Source organism: Pseudopipra pipra, chromosome 10 (assembly GCF_036250125.1).
Source record: "Pseudopipra pipra isolate bDixPip1 chromosome 10, bDixPip1.hap1, whole genome shotgun sequence".
NCBI classification, from domain to species: Eukaryota; Metazoa; Chordata; class Aves; order Passeriformes; family Pipridae; genus Pseudopipra; species Pseudopipra pipra.
The window spans coordinates 1848899-1862707 of record NC_087558.1 but is presented as its reverse complement, the minus strand read 5'-3'; the positions used below and the strand labels follow the sequence as shown (position 1 = coordinate 1862707).

At 51.0% G+C, this 13809-nt stretch overlaps 1 protein-coding gene across 3 annotated transcripts; it reads left to right on the top strand.

The window, feature by feature from the left end:
* The first annotated feature begins 977 nt into the window (after positions 1 to 977).
* On the top strand, positions 978 to 13535 carry CARD8 (caspase recruitment domain family member 8). 3 transcript variants are annotated; one of them, XM_064665750.1, is made up of 15 exons: positions 978 to 1068; positions 3647 to 3678; positions 3903 to 3962; positions 4500 to 4550; positions 6016 to 6063; positions 6160 to 6203; positions 6322 to 6371; positions 7127 to 7347; positions 7428 to 7678; positions 9076 to 9210; positions 9477 to 9615; positions 9960 to 10013; positions 10127 to 10210; positions 11171 to 11440; positions 12525 to 13535. In XM_064665750.1, the coding sequence occupies exons 1-15, from the start codon at positions 1040 to 1042 to the stop codon at positions 12542 to 12544; spliced, it is 1488 nt and encodes a 495-aa protein (XP_064521820.1). In that variant the 5' UTR covers positions 978 to 1039; the 3' UTR covers positions 12545 to 13535. The 3 variants fall into 3 exon arrangements, with proteins under 3 accessions (XP_064521820.1, XP_064521821.1, XP_064521819.1); XM_064665751.1 differs by having other exon boundaries at positions 983 to 1068; positions 3650 to 3678; XM_064665749.1 differs by lacking the exon at positions 978 to 1068 and having other exon boundaries at positions 2927 to 3678.
* The last annotated feature ends 274 nt before the right edge of the window (positions 13536 to 13809 follow it).

Sequence of the window (13809 nt, the reverse complement as noted above, 5' to 3'; positions counted from 1 at the left end):
TCTTTTTGTTTGAAAAGAAAAAAAAAAAAAAAAAGAATGCCAATGTGCTGCTGCAGGTTTGGGCTGGTTTTTATCTTTATCTTATTTTCACTTCTCTTTTTTTTTTTCCTAAGCAGCTCTGCCAGCGTCTCAGGGCAGATCCTGACGTGCCAACTGTGAGGGCAGCACGTGGCATTTTCCCTCCCTGAACTCCCTGGCAGTGTGTGGAGCTGCCCACAGTGTTTCCTGCAGGCAGAGGATGAGGTGACATCAGGGTGGCAGTGCCCTGCCTGCCCTCAGGGTCAGCAAAGGGCAATGGGAGTGGCACAGGCAGCTCTTTCCTCACCGGTGTTCAGTGCTTGGGTCCCTGCGTGGCATCAGCCAGGAAACTGGTGGCAGTGCCAGCCCATGTGCCTGAGCTGGGGCACAACCTGCTGCCAGAGGGCAGGGTTAGATGGGATATTGGGAAGGAATTCTTGGCTGGGAGGGTGGGGAGGCCCTGGCACAGGTTGCCCAGAGAAGCTGTGGCTGCCCCTGGATCCCTGGAAGTGTCCAAGGCCAGGTTGGACGGGGCTTGGAGCAACCTGGGCTGGTGGAAGGTGTCCCTGCCCATGGCAGGGGGTGGCACTGGATGGGCTTTAAGATCCTTACCCAACCCAATTCTATTATTCCATGATGATCTAGTAGGTATATACAGTACTCCTAATATATAATATGTGCAGAATATGACGTGTATATATATCTAATATAACATATGACGTGAAAATATATATAAATATATATATTTATGAAGTGACACCATACATATCTGCACCCGTCCTGAGGGAGGGGGGTGTGTAAGTGCCGTGTACATACAAGCCCGTGTATCTCTGTAGTATCTCCGGAGCACGTGAGCGCACCAGTGCACCCAGTACCCCCCCAAAAACGGGTTCGGAGGGGCCGGGAAGGCGCTCCGGGGGCGTGTCCGGGGCGTGTCCTCTGCGCTCCCGCCCCTCCTCCCGAGGAGGCGGCGCTTCCCAGGCGGTCCCGCGGCGGGATTAGCGGCGGGATCAGCACCGCGATGTCCGAGCGCGGGCAGGAGCCCGACAGGTGAGCGGGGCTGGGGGGCCCTGGGGACCCGGCTGACCCTCCGCCCGGCCTCACCCGGCCCCGCGCATCCTCCCGCGGCCCTCCCCGCCATCCCCGGGACCCTCCGCCATCTCCCGGCCACTCCAACCGCTCTTGTCCCCCCTGCATCCTTCCGATGCCCCCCTGCATCCTCTCCGTGCCCTCCTGCGCCCTCCCGGTGCCCCCCTGCACCCCTTGCCCTTCTCGATGTCCTCCCAGCCCTTCCCGATGCGCCCCTGCACCCCCAGCCCTCCCAAGGTCCTCCCTGCCCCTCCCCGTGCCCCCAGCATCCCTCCCATCCCCCAGCATCCTCGCCGCCCCGTTCCCATCCCCCAAACCACCTGCATCCCTCCGCATCCCTCTGTTTCCTCCATCCCAAGCTCCGCCCTCCTCCCCCCTCCCCATCACCGCTCGTCCCCCCCATCCCGCAGCGAGCACGGGAGGTCCTTCCCCTCCCAAAAACCCACACCCACGGGCGGGTTTGGTGCCCGGCCGTGCACCTGCAGCGGGGAGGGGGGCGGTCCCCGCCTTTCCGCGTCGCCGCGGGCCGCGCTCCGCATCCTCTTCCTCGGGCAGACAAAAGCGCCGAGCGAGCCAGCGGCGCTGCCGCCCCGCCCCGAGCCCCCGCCGCCCCCCCGGCAGCCTCTGCCCCGGCCCCGCTCCGCCCCGAGCCCCTCCTGACCCCGCGGTCCCTCTGCCCCCCGAGCCCCCCCCGACCCCGGGGTCCCTCTGCCCCACCTCGAGCCCTGGAGTTGGGCAGAAAGGGCCGGGGGCTTGTGCCGGTGGGACTCACGTGCGGCAGAGCCAGGCGGCCCCGAAAGGGCCGGGAAGGAGCCGGGAGCAGGGATGAAGCTGGAGAAGATGAGCCCCCCGGGGTCCCGCTCCCGTTAATGCCGCAACCCGAGGCAGCTGCGCCGCGAGCAGCGATCGTGTTTATCTTCGTGTTTATCTCCTCACGCTCCAGCGGGCGTTGGGAACCCCCTCTCCCACCGGGATCCTCCGGCAGGGAAGGGCAGGGGCGGCAGCGTGTTTTTCTCTGCCGCAGTTAATATTAACATATTAGCAGTTATTGCCGTGGACAGTTATTGCCTGGACAACGTGCGTTTGGTTTGCTTGGTTGTGGTTTTTTTTTTCTTCCCTTTCTCTCTTGTTTTCTCCCTGCCCTCCGGAGCGCGTTTGGCAGCTCGGGAGGCGGGAAATGCAGCTGCAAGGGGTTAGAAGCCAAACGTGATTTAAGCAAACCTAATTTAGCAAGCCAGCACTTGGTGGAAGGGTTGAAGGGTTGCACAAACAGCTCTTGGCTCGTGTGCCGTGCCTGGGGAATATCCAGGCCTTGTCCAAATATTGCTGATATGTATAATTTTATTTTTTATTTTTTTTAAGATACAGTTTGGAAGCACAAACGCTGTTGTGTAATTTCCTGCGGGGGGGGAAACCCTTTCCCAGTTCTTCCTGCCCTTGACCCACCGACTTCCAGCTCCAGCATGGAGCACCCCCTCTGCTGTGCTGCACCCAGGACCTCCCAACTTGCATCTCTTCCTTTATTTCCTCAGCAATCCAATCATTAGGGGTCGATTTTCCTGCCTCTATAATTACCACCTATTCATTTGTTTCTCAGTTTTGTGTTTGAGTGCCCCAGCGTGGCAGCAGCCAGGGCTCTGATCCCTGTGGTGGTGCCCACTCATTCCATGTGCACCCTGGGAGCTGGGACCTGGAGCAGGCAGGTGGTGGATGCAGTGACAGCCTGGGATGGCCAAAATCAGCCTCCTGGGATGGCCAAAATCAGCCTCCTGGGTTGAGCTGCTGAACAGTGACTCCCACATCTTGGCTTCACCATCACCAGGGTGGCACTGTGGGACACCAAAAAGCAAAGGGATAGTTGCTTTTTCCCTGCCTGCATGTGTAGGGCTGCTGTTCCACCTTCCCATTGGAATATTGCTGGTGCCTCCAAAGTGCAGGAGGGCTGGATGTCACCTGCTGCTTTATGGTGTCTGCACCCAGGGCCGTTCCCTCCCTCAGCACAGCTTTGGTGGAGCTGCATGACGGATGTTGTGGAGCTCCAGGGAAAGGTTTCCAAACCGGATCTTTGTCCATAAATGATAAACTCAGCAGATTTTCCCTTGTTAAGGGTGAGTGGAGGCTGAAGGTTGGTCTGAATTTGCCCCAGGCCACAAGTGGGGCTGTTGGATCCTCTGCCACATCCCAGCCACCGTGTTTATCTGAGCTTTGTGCCTCGCTGGGGATTGGTTGGATCGCTGCCAAATCCAAAGGGCGCCTGGCACGGAGGGCTGGGCTTTGGAAAAAGGGGCCAGTGGGAATCACACACAGCAGAGCCAGGCAGCCCCGAAAGGGCCAGGACAGAGCCAGGGCAGGGGAGGATGTTGGAGAAAATGAATATTTAATCACCAGCCCCCCGTCCTAAGTTACCTCCCAGCCTGCAAGTCCCTGGCCAGAGCCTGGGAGCGATGCCAGGGGGCGGGAGGTGGGTGAATGCTGCTCCTGTGGAAGCGTGGGAAAGGATTGGCAGCTCCACTCATGTGTGTCTCCTTTTGTCTTCCAGCAGAGCCGAGGCCCTCTCTTCAGATGAAAAAGGTACAGGAATTTTCCTTTGGAATGGAAAGGGCAATTTTATAACCACCGGCTTTAAAAACCTCCCTGTAAAACCTTAGTCTGTGGATCAGTTTTGATTGTTCATCCTGATTTTTAAAATCCTTTGCTATTTATTCCCTTTCTCTGAGCTGCTGAGTACAAAATTGCCAAGAGAAGGGGTTAAATCTTTTTCAGACTTGTATTCCCTGACTGCTTTTCCCTTGCAGAGGTGACATCCAGTGGCACAGAGGGAGAGGGAGAGGGCTCCACCGAGGAGCACCTGACAGGTGAGCACACATGGGGCTCAGGGCTGTCCTCACCCTTGGGGTGGTGTGGCCGGCCCTGCATCCCAAATTTCCCCACAAAGCACATCCCAAAGCATGTCCCTTACTTTCCAATGCTGGTTTCTCTTCAACTTGCATTTATAAGAATAATTTCTTAAAGCCACATTCGGTGCATCCGCACGAGTCACGTCCCTGGTGGGACACACAGCTCCCACCAAGGCTTCTCCCACCTATGTATGTGCCGTGGAAAACCCTAATTTAACTGGGATGTGCCATGGGTGAAGCTCCAAAACAATCCCAGGTTGTATAAAGCATTAACATTGAATATGTTGAACACCACAGGTACCCTTTAGAAGGGCCTGGGTGACCCCGAAGTTTTCCACGCTGCTGGGATTTGATGCTCTGGTGCTCTTCTCTGCCTCAGTATTTTTTCTGCTCTGTTATATTATGTAACCTGCTGACTCACCTGATGTATCCAAACCTCTGGATGTATCCTTGGATTCATTCCACCCGTGCCTAATGGGGTGTTAATTTGTTAAGGAGAGGCCAGTTCGGAAAGCAGCTCCAGCAGCAGCTCAGAGGAGGAGTCAGGTGAGCATAACATTGTGATTTACCTGTTATCTCCCTCTGGAAACTGATGTTCAGTTTAAACCAGCTGCTTTTCCTAGGAATAGTCTACCAGTTAGTGTAGAATGTTAACCCAGTGATGGCTTTTCCAGTGATATTTTTGGGAGCCAGTGATTTCGAATCAATGATCAAAGAGCAGCAGCTCGTGTTTCCTTCACCTCCCAGACACAACCCCACAGTTGTTTTTGCAGCACAACAGTTGTCTAAACACCACGAGGCCATAAACTGCCTTAAAACTTGGCAGCAAAGCTGGCAAAACAGGATGGACAGGAAAAGAATTAAAGGAAGCTGTGGATGAAAATTTGGTGGGGTTTGCACTTCCACAGGTTGTGCCTCCGGCAGTTTATTCTGGTTTTGTGCAAGACTATCAGCCTTGAGTTAAATAATTACAATGTTTTCCCTCGTCAGATGTGGAGGAGTGGGGTGGAGGAAGGTCAGGGAGCGTGGTTTTATTGTGTCCTTTGTATTTGTCCTGCCCAGCATGAGGAAGCCAGCCGGGATAAGTGATGCAGGAGGGGTGATGTGGGATGGCAGGAGGGATTTAGAGCTGGCCCTGCCATCACCTCCACGCCTTGGGATTGCTGGAGAGCTTCCCCAGGAAGGGGGGGCACAGGGGGCATGAGCTTCCATGTGCAGTGGGTGTTCCTGTTGTGATTCCAATCCCTGCTGCAGCTCCAGGGACTGGAATAGCAACGCCTTGGGAAGCAGCCAGCGCCTGGCAGTGTTGGTTGATGTTTGCCAAGGCTGTTCCTGCAGCAAGACCTTCTCTGCCTCTCCAGAGGGTGTTGCTCCTGGGATGCCTCTGGGACAGCCTCCCTCCAGGGTCCCTCTCCTTGGGATGTTGGGATGGGAAGCAGCCCATCCTCACACTCAGCACAGCGGCTCCACCACCCGCCTTCTCCAAAATCCCCCCTCCAGGCTCTGAGCCTGAGGTGTCAGCTCCTCTTCCATTCAGTCATTTGGGAATTACCAAGGAGGATCCAGGCACTTCCAAATCACTTTAGGCACAAACACACTGCAGGCAGCATATTTGGCTCTGTATTTTCCCTGCTCCCTGGGAAGGCTGGTGTGGTTTCCGTGCCGCCCGGTTGAACTTTGTCCTTGGCACAACGAGGCTCATCCTGGGGATGAATATTTTTTTTTTAACTGCTGTGAAAATTTCCAGTAGTTTGGGCAACTTCTGAGCTTTTGGCAAAAGTTGTATCCTAATGATCAGCTTCATTCCCAAGCTGTGCAAAGCCTGCAAGGACTCAGCCTCGGCAATGTTTTCCTTAAGGCTTTATGAATTTAAGCAAATTAAACTGGGGGGGGGTTGTCCTGGGGGAATGAGGAATGTTCTCCTTTAAATGTTATGAATTTAAGCAAATTAAATTGAGGAAAAAAAACCTGCTGGAGACTGAGGTATTTGCTGCAAACTTCTTTTTTCTAGATGAAGAACAGGAGGAGAAGGAATCTCCACCAAGCTGCAATGAATCAGGTAGGAACAGATCTCCTGAGGGTTTTGGGGTTTTTTTTTGCCTGACTGTTTAATTACTTTGCTTTTAATGAGCTCATCTTCCTCTTTTCCCACTAGGAGAGAACTGCCTGCCACCCTGTGAGCATTGCAGAAATGAAAATGTAGGTTTAGAAGAAAAAAAAACCAACTCATATATTTTGCATGAGATAATTTGCAACTTGTAATTCCTCTCTCTCACCGCCTTTTTTAAAGATGTATTTTTTTTATATTTATTTATAGGACCAGAAGGAGGAAGTGACCCCAAGGAGACTTGCTGGAGGACAATTTGTGTATGGATTTCTTTTTAATATATTGGGTATAAATTTACATTGTTCTCACCAAGATGCTTCAGTCTTTGGTTTAGGTGGGAAAATGGTAATTTGCTGCACAAATGCATTTGGAGATATAGTGAAAGATATCCCCAAATCTTTAAAAATAAGCAGTTTAGAGCAACTGCCTGTGTTGTCTCCAGATCCTGGTCCAAGAAAACTCTTGGGAGGGTTTCCTGCCTCATCTTGCTGCAGTAATTAACATCAGGCACATTTTTATGTGCTCATTTTAGTCTGAACACACATGAGGGATCTTGCCCTGCTTCATCCTCCCTATTAGCAGTGACCTTGCATTTTTCCATGGATCCCAGCCTCATTCTCCCTCTCTCTGCCTTGGAATTGTCCTCAGCGTGGGATGTTGGTGTCCACGTATCCTTTGGTGTTCTCCACGTTGGATGTTGAAGTTGTCCACGTGCAATGTTGGCTCTGACATCGAGTCTGAGCCTTTTGTGTGGCAGCAGCTGCCTCGGGCAGCAAATATTATGCAAAATGCTCATTTAGAGCTACTTTGCCTACACTGGCCGGGCCCTGCCAGCGTTTAACTGTCCCATGGCAGCTAAAACACAGAGACAGGAGACAAAAACATTGTTGTGGCTCCTGTGCTGTTCAGATAAAGTGCTGGGGAGGGAGCTTCTCCGTTATCCCTCACAACCCACATTTCCAGGGGGTTTTTTGGTGGCGGCAGCCAAGCTGACACGTGTCTCTGCCCGCCCCAGGCTGCAGCTGGACGCAGAGGGGACCTACCAGTGCAGCCTCACGGGCTTGATCTTCGAGGTGACGGGCTGTGTGAAGATCACCTACTCCCTGTTGTCCTGGAGCAAGTACGCCAGCCTGGTGGCGAAGCCGTGGATCGTGGGCGGGCCCCTCTTCGACGTGCGCTGCGACTCGGCCCCCGCCCTCACCTCCATCCAGTTCCCGCACTCCCTGTGCCTCGGGGGTGAGTGCCCGGGGGGAGTGGGAGGTGGGATGGGGCTGTTCCTGCAGCGGGAGGTGCTGAGCAGCCCCGTTGTCCCCCAGATCATGGTGCCGGAATGGCCTTCAAGGTGCTGCACGTCAAGGGCGAGGGCGCGGCCATCGAGCCCTCGGCCGCCTACTCGGCCTCGCACGTGAGGTGGGTGGTGAGCTCCCTGTCGCCCGTGGGGCCCCTCATCCAGAGCCAGGAGCCTGTGCAGTACCACGGGGCTGTCATCCTCTACAAAGCCGTGGATGAACATCCCTCCCTGTCCTTCCGGGTCTACGTGGCCACAAACAACGACTCCTTCATAAAGGTGCGGCGCGTGTCGGGTGGGACGGTACGGACACACCACGGGGCTGGGGGTGGGATCATGGAATGCTTTGGTTTTGGTCCCCCGTGGGCAGGGACACCTTCCACTAGAGCTGGCTGCCCTGTCCAACCCGGCCTGGGACACTTCCAGGGGTGGGGATTCCAAGGGATGCCCTTCTCTCACCTCAGTGTTTATATGCAACGATATCCATCTCTCCATAATGGGACTTCCATGCTGAGATGTGCCAAGTTAGGGCATGGCATTTAATTATACTGGCCAAGGTGCATGATATTTCAGTGATTATATTGGCCAACTTGCCTGCTTCAGCTCTTCTCCCAAATCCCACTAATTAACAACGAGTCCTTCATAAAGGTGCGGCGCGTGTCGGGTGGGACAATACAGACACACCGTGGGGCTGGGGGTGGGCAGGGTGGGGGGTGGGATCATGGAATGCTTTGGTTTTGGTCCCCCGTGGGCAGGGACACCTTCCACTAGAGCTGATTGCCCTGTCCAACCCGGCCTGGGACACTTCCAAGAATGGGGATTCCAAGGGATGCCCTTCTCTCACCTCAGTGTTTACGTGCAAAGATATCCATCTCTCCATAATGGGACTTCCATGCTGAGATGTGCCAAGTTAGGGCGTGGTATTTAAGTAATTATACTGGCCAAGGTGCATGATATTTCAGTGATTATATTGGCCAACTTGCCTGCTTCAGCTCTTCTCCCAAATTCCACTAATGAACCTCTGCAGTATCTGGTACTGACAGAAATGTCTGCTAACCCAGAGGATTTTCAGGGAGCCCCTCATAACCTTCTCCACTGCTGTGCTTTTCACATTTGTTTTATATAAATCACCTAAAAGTACCTACAGATGACATGGCAGGGCAGCAACAAAAGTGTGATCTGCCATGGAGACAATTTGACCATTAAGACAAATCTATTTGCTTTGCCAGAGGCCATCCAAGACCTCTACAAGTTTATACATTCCCACTGAAAAGTACCTGGGAATTTGGGAAGGCAGCTGACAATGCATTCATCCACGTACCTCCAATTTTTCCTGCTGCCAAAGATCACATCAGAAATGAGAAGTACAGAGCAGAGAGAAAAGAGGGGACGTGGAACTAAACCAGGATAAAATTACTGCTTTACAGAATTCCTTGCAATGGAAAAATAATTAGGAAGTTGGTGTTGTACTGATAGTTCAGATCTAGCTGGGCAGGGAGTGTGTCAGGAACATGAGTTTATTTTACCCTGATACAGTGAGGACAGGGACAAATAACCTTCCTTTTATTTGGGATTGCCAACTCTTTTATCTCATTTCACCCCCCATGAACACAGGTTTGAAATGTTAATTTCTTTGCTGAAATGAGTAACCTCGAAACCGTATTTTTAAATTTTAGGACATCTCAAAAGCTGTCAAACATTCAAATAAGAAATTTGTTAAGATTGACAAGCCCCCTGTGTGCCAAAAATTACTGCAGAATGGAAAGAGGTACAGATTGGTTTGTGAGCCAGAAGCTGAAATAACTCCTGAGGTAAGTCCCTTAAACGACCCTCACTTCCTGCATTGCAGCTTCATAGAAATATGGCCCAAAAAGTCTTTTCCTGTACATTCCTGCACTGGCATTAAGGCCATTTTTCACATTCTATTTGCCTCTTAGAGCCCTAAAATTTTGGATGAAATCCTGATGCTCCAGCAGCAGAACTTTGAGAGGATTGGAGCTGGGCTCTGTCCCAATTGCCTCCTCTTTAGTTTATGTTTTGGGTAAATATTGATTTTTAAAACATTTATGTTGTGTAGGAAATTGAATTTGTTGATGGATCACTCTTGAAACTGAAGAGTTACATTGAAGTGTATGTGGAGAAACCTGATGAGTTCACCTTGTCTCTGGTTGAGCTGGACTCTGATGCAACTGTCTGGAAAGCAAAACTCCGAGAACGTGAGTCTTTGGGCTTCAGGAAATCATGGAATGATTTGGAAGGGACCTTAAAGACCATCTACTTCCAACCCCCCTGCATATTACTGCATATTATAATAAATTATTCCGTTATATATAATATAACTTTGCAAATTATTGCACTGTAACATACAGTTCTGTTGCCTATTTTGACATGCTGCAGCACGTTGAATAAAAGGGGAAAAAAATCTCATTATATAAAACCTCCTCTCAGGGGTTGGAATCCACCCAACAGCTTTGGTTTGTGCCTGAGAATCGTTGAAAGTTGGGCATAAAAACTGGGAATTCGTCCCTCACCTTTTGATTCCTCTGCCAACTCTTTCCAGGGGACTGGATCCATTATGATCAGAACAAAAATGAGCAGAAGAGAAGCACAGGCAGTAAGTGAATTTGGGATGTTGGGGTTGGGGTGGCTTGTTCTCTGTGCCCTTCCCTTGCTCCTGTAGCTCAGGAGATGTGACACAAGTGACTTCACCTCTTGCTTCCTTCGCAGGTGTCAAAAAAAGGAAACCAGCCCTCAGCATTTTGGAAGAAGGGGGACTTTGTAGCAAAAAGCAAAAGACTGGTGGCACTGCAGGTACAGCCTCTGTGTCCTTTAAAATAACGTGTGTGGGTTTTTTTGTGTTCTGTGAGACTGAGGGGAGACCTCACTGCAGTTCCAACTTCTTTGGGAAGGGCAGAGGAGGGGCAGGGACTGAGCTCTGCTCTGTGGGACCAGGGACAGCACCCAGGGAATGGCTGGAGCTGTGTCAGGGCAGGCTCAGGTTGGATCTCAGGAAAAGGTTCTTCCCCCAGAGGCTGGTTGGGCACTGCCCAGGCTCCCCAGGGCAGTGGGCACAGCCCCAAGGCTGCCAGAGCTCCAGGAGGGTTTGGCTGATCCTCTGGGACACAGGGGGTGACTTGGGGATGGACCTGTGCAGGGCTGAGGGTTGGACTGGGTGATCCTTGTGGGTCCCTCCCAACTCAGCACATCCTGTGATCCTGTGTAACTGAACTCACTTATTTAAAGACTTCCACAAATCACTGCCTGGAATGCTCTAGGCTTGGGGAAGAGCAGTTGGAAAGCTGCCTGTGGGAAGAGGACCCGGGTGTGGGGGTCTACAATGGCTGAACATGAACATGCCCATCCCCATGCCAGGTGGGCAAGGAGGCCGATGGCACCTGGCTGGGATCAGGAATACTTGAGGCAGCAGGACCACAGAAGTGATTTTTTTTCCCTGAGGAGGCCCCACCTCGAGTCCTGGGGGCAGTTCTGGGCCCCTCATGACAAGGACATTGAGGGACTGGAGCATGTCCTGGGAAGGGAACAGAGCTGGGAAGGGGCTGGAGCAGCAGGAGCAGCTGAGGGAGCTGGGGGGGCTCAGCCTGGAGCAAAGGAGGCTCAGGGGGGACCTTCTGGCTCTGCAACCCCCTGACAGGAGGGGGGAGCTGGGGGGGGTCGGGCTCTGCTCCCAGGGAACAAGGGACGGGAGGAGAGGAAAGTTGTGCCAGGGAAGGTTTAGGTTGGATATTAGGAAGAATGTCCATGTCTTTTCAGATGGAATTGGAACAAAAATCCTGACGGACCAGCAGCTGATGGCGGTCGCAAAGCAGTTGGGGCGGCAGTGGAAGGAAATCGCCATCGAGTGCCTCGAGATGGAGATGAAGGACATCGAGGAGATCCAGGGCATGGAGGACGAAGTCAACATGCAAAAATTCCTGGTGCTGAGGAAGTGGAGGGACAGGCAACAAAGCAATGGCACTGCAGAAGCTCTGCAGAGGAGTCTGGGTGACAAAGGATCCTATGAGCTGGAGCTAATGCTGCAAGGTATCTCCCTCTGGGTTTGTTGAATCCCATCCCTGTTTGTTGAATCCCATCTCAGCTGTGTTTTAAGAACTTCCATCAGAGAATTCACCAAATCCCCGGTGCATGGTTGACTGTGTAGGTCAAAATTGTCTCCCTTTATCAGAGTGATTTTCTTTTTCGTGGCGTTTTTATCGTTCCCTTCAAAAATCAAAATAAATAAAAAATGAAAAAGAAATTACAATCTCTTATAAAATGAAGAATATTTCTGCACTGACTGTGTTGACAGCACTCTCAGCATGACCTGGCTGTCCTGGCCAAGCAGGTCAGTGTTATACACCCAAACCAATTCTTGGTCTTCTCTGGAAGTCCCAACAGGAGATGTTTGAGTCTTTATTCTTATGTATTTTTATTTGTTCTTATGTATTCTTCTGTTTTTGTGTATTTTAATTAACACCTTTCCCTGACTGATGACTTAGCAGTTCTGAGAACTGTCCCTGTTGGACAGTTCTGAGAACTGTTGGAATTTGCTGACCTTTAAGGTCCCTTCCAACCCAGACCATTCCATAATTCCATGAACCAGCCAAGGGGAATTGTCCTCAAAAACTAAATGTTGTTTTTTTCTACAACAGCAAAACCTTGTTCTTTTTTAATTCCTTAACTAGGACAACAGAAAATGGCCTCAGGTTGTGCCAGGGGAGGCTTAGGTTGGATATTAGGAAAAATGTCTTCATGGAAAGGGTTGTGAAGCCCTGGGACAGGGTCAACTCCTCATCCCTGGAGGGATTTAAAAGCCCTGTGGATGTGGCACTTGGGGACACGGGTTGGTGGTGGTCTTGGCAGTGCTGGTTGGCCCTGATGTTCTTAGAGGTCTTTCCCAACCTAATTCCATGCCTAATTCTCCCTAAAAACAAGCTGGCTGTAAAGGGTGGAGAGCTGTCCCTCCCAAACCTGTCTGTGCCCCAGCCTTGCGCTGCCTCGGGGGGTTTTAATACATTTATTATTCATCTGGGATATTTTGTAATGCAGTTTTAATTCACCTGGAATACTGCAGTGACTTCCAGGGCTCAGATAACCCCCGTGTGTTTGTGTGTTTTCCTTCCCTCAGGTTTCTCAGCTCAGTGCTGAGCTGGAAGGACCTGCAGTGGGAGCTGCCCCATCCAGCCATTCCGCTCCTCTGGGATCTCGCTGGGATTCAGGAAGGAGGATGCGAAGCATCATCACTCAGAGGAAAGGTTGGGCTGGATCTTCTCAAGGAATGTGAATGAAATTTTGGATATAAACCACTTCCAAGACTTCCAGGAGCTGTGGATCCCGATATCTCCGGGCTTCACCCGCAGGGAATGCCACCACTGCCGCCTCCTTTGAGCCTCCCCTAAAAGATGGGAACACTGGAAGAAACCAGGTTGAGTTGTTCGCTCCAGGATCGCTACCTGGAAAAGATTTTCATTTACATCAGGGAAAAACAGGGAGAAAAGTTACACAGGACCTTTCATCCCCTCAAAAACCCCTACTGAAGTGCCCGAAGCGGGAGGTACATTGGATTTCTCATGGATGTCCAAAATCAGGGAAGGATAATCCTAAACTTGCAGACAAATTCCTTTGCATAATCACTGTGTATATATAATTCCTGTATATACTCCTGTACATTCAGTCCTTGTTAAGCTGTGGTTCTCTTCTCTAAAAACCCCAAAGACTGATTTTGCAGAAGCACCACTATGTACTCCAGGCAGCTTGGAATTTTCCCTGGGAATTTCTTTGCTACTCTTCTCTGTATAGTCTGTATTTTTATGAGACAGGTTTTTTTTTTTACGTTGTATAATTTGTTTTTTATATGAGAAACTTTTTCTACTTTTTACTTGATTCGTTTTAACTCGAATTAGGTGCTTAAACTACCATGGGAGGAGCCAGAATCCCTGGGAAGGCCCCCCACGTGCTACAGAATTGGAAAAGATTTGGGAATAATGTGATTTGCAGAACGAGAGCGGTGACCTGATCCAGGATTGTCTGATTTTTAAGGACGTGGGATGCTTGGGATCACCTTCCTCTGAGTGTGTTCATGAAAGAAAAAAGCAAACTTAAAAAAAAAATAAGGATTAAAGGGGAACCATTGACACTATTTACATATGATTTTGGATTTATTTTTTTGATTTTAGCTGCTGGATGAAGCGTTGTGAGGTCGTTGCCATCTCTCCAAGCCTTGCTGCAGCATCTCATTCCACACCTTCCACTAGCCCAGGTTGCTCCAAGCCCCATCCAACCCAATCCAAGATGGAAACAGGATTTTAAAATATCCCAGTTGCCTTTACATGCCAGCAGTATTCCAAGTATTTTAAAAGTATTCTTGTTGTATCTCCAGGAACAACAGTCACTACGATTTTTAAGCCAATTTG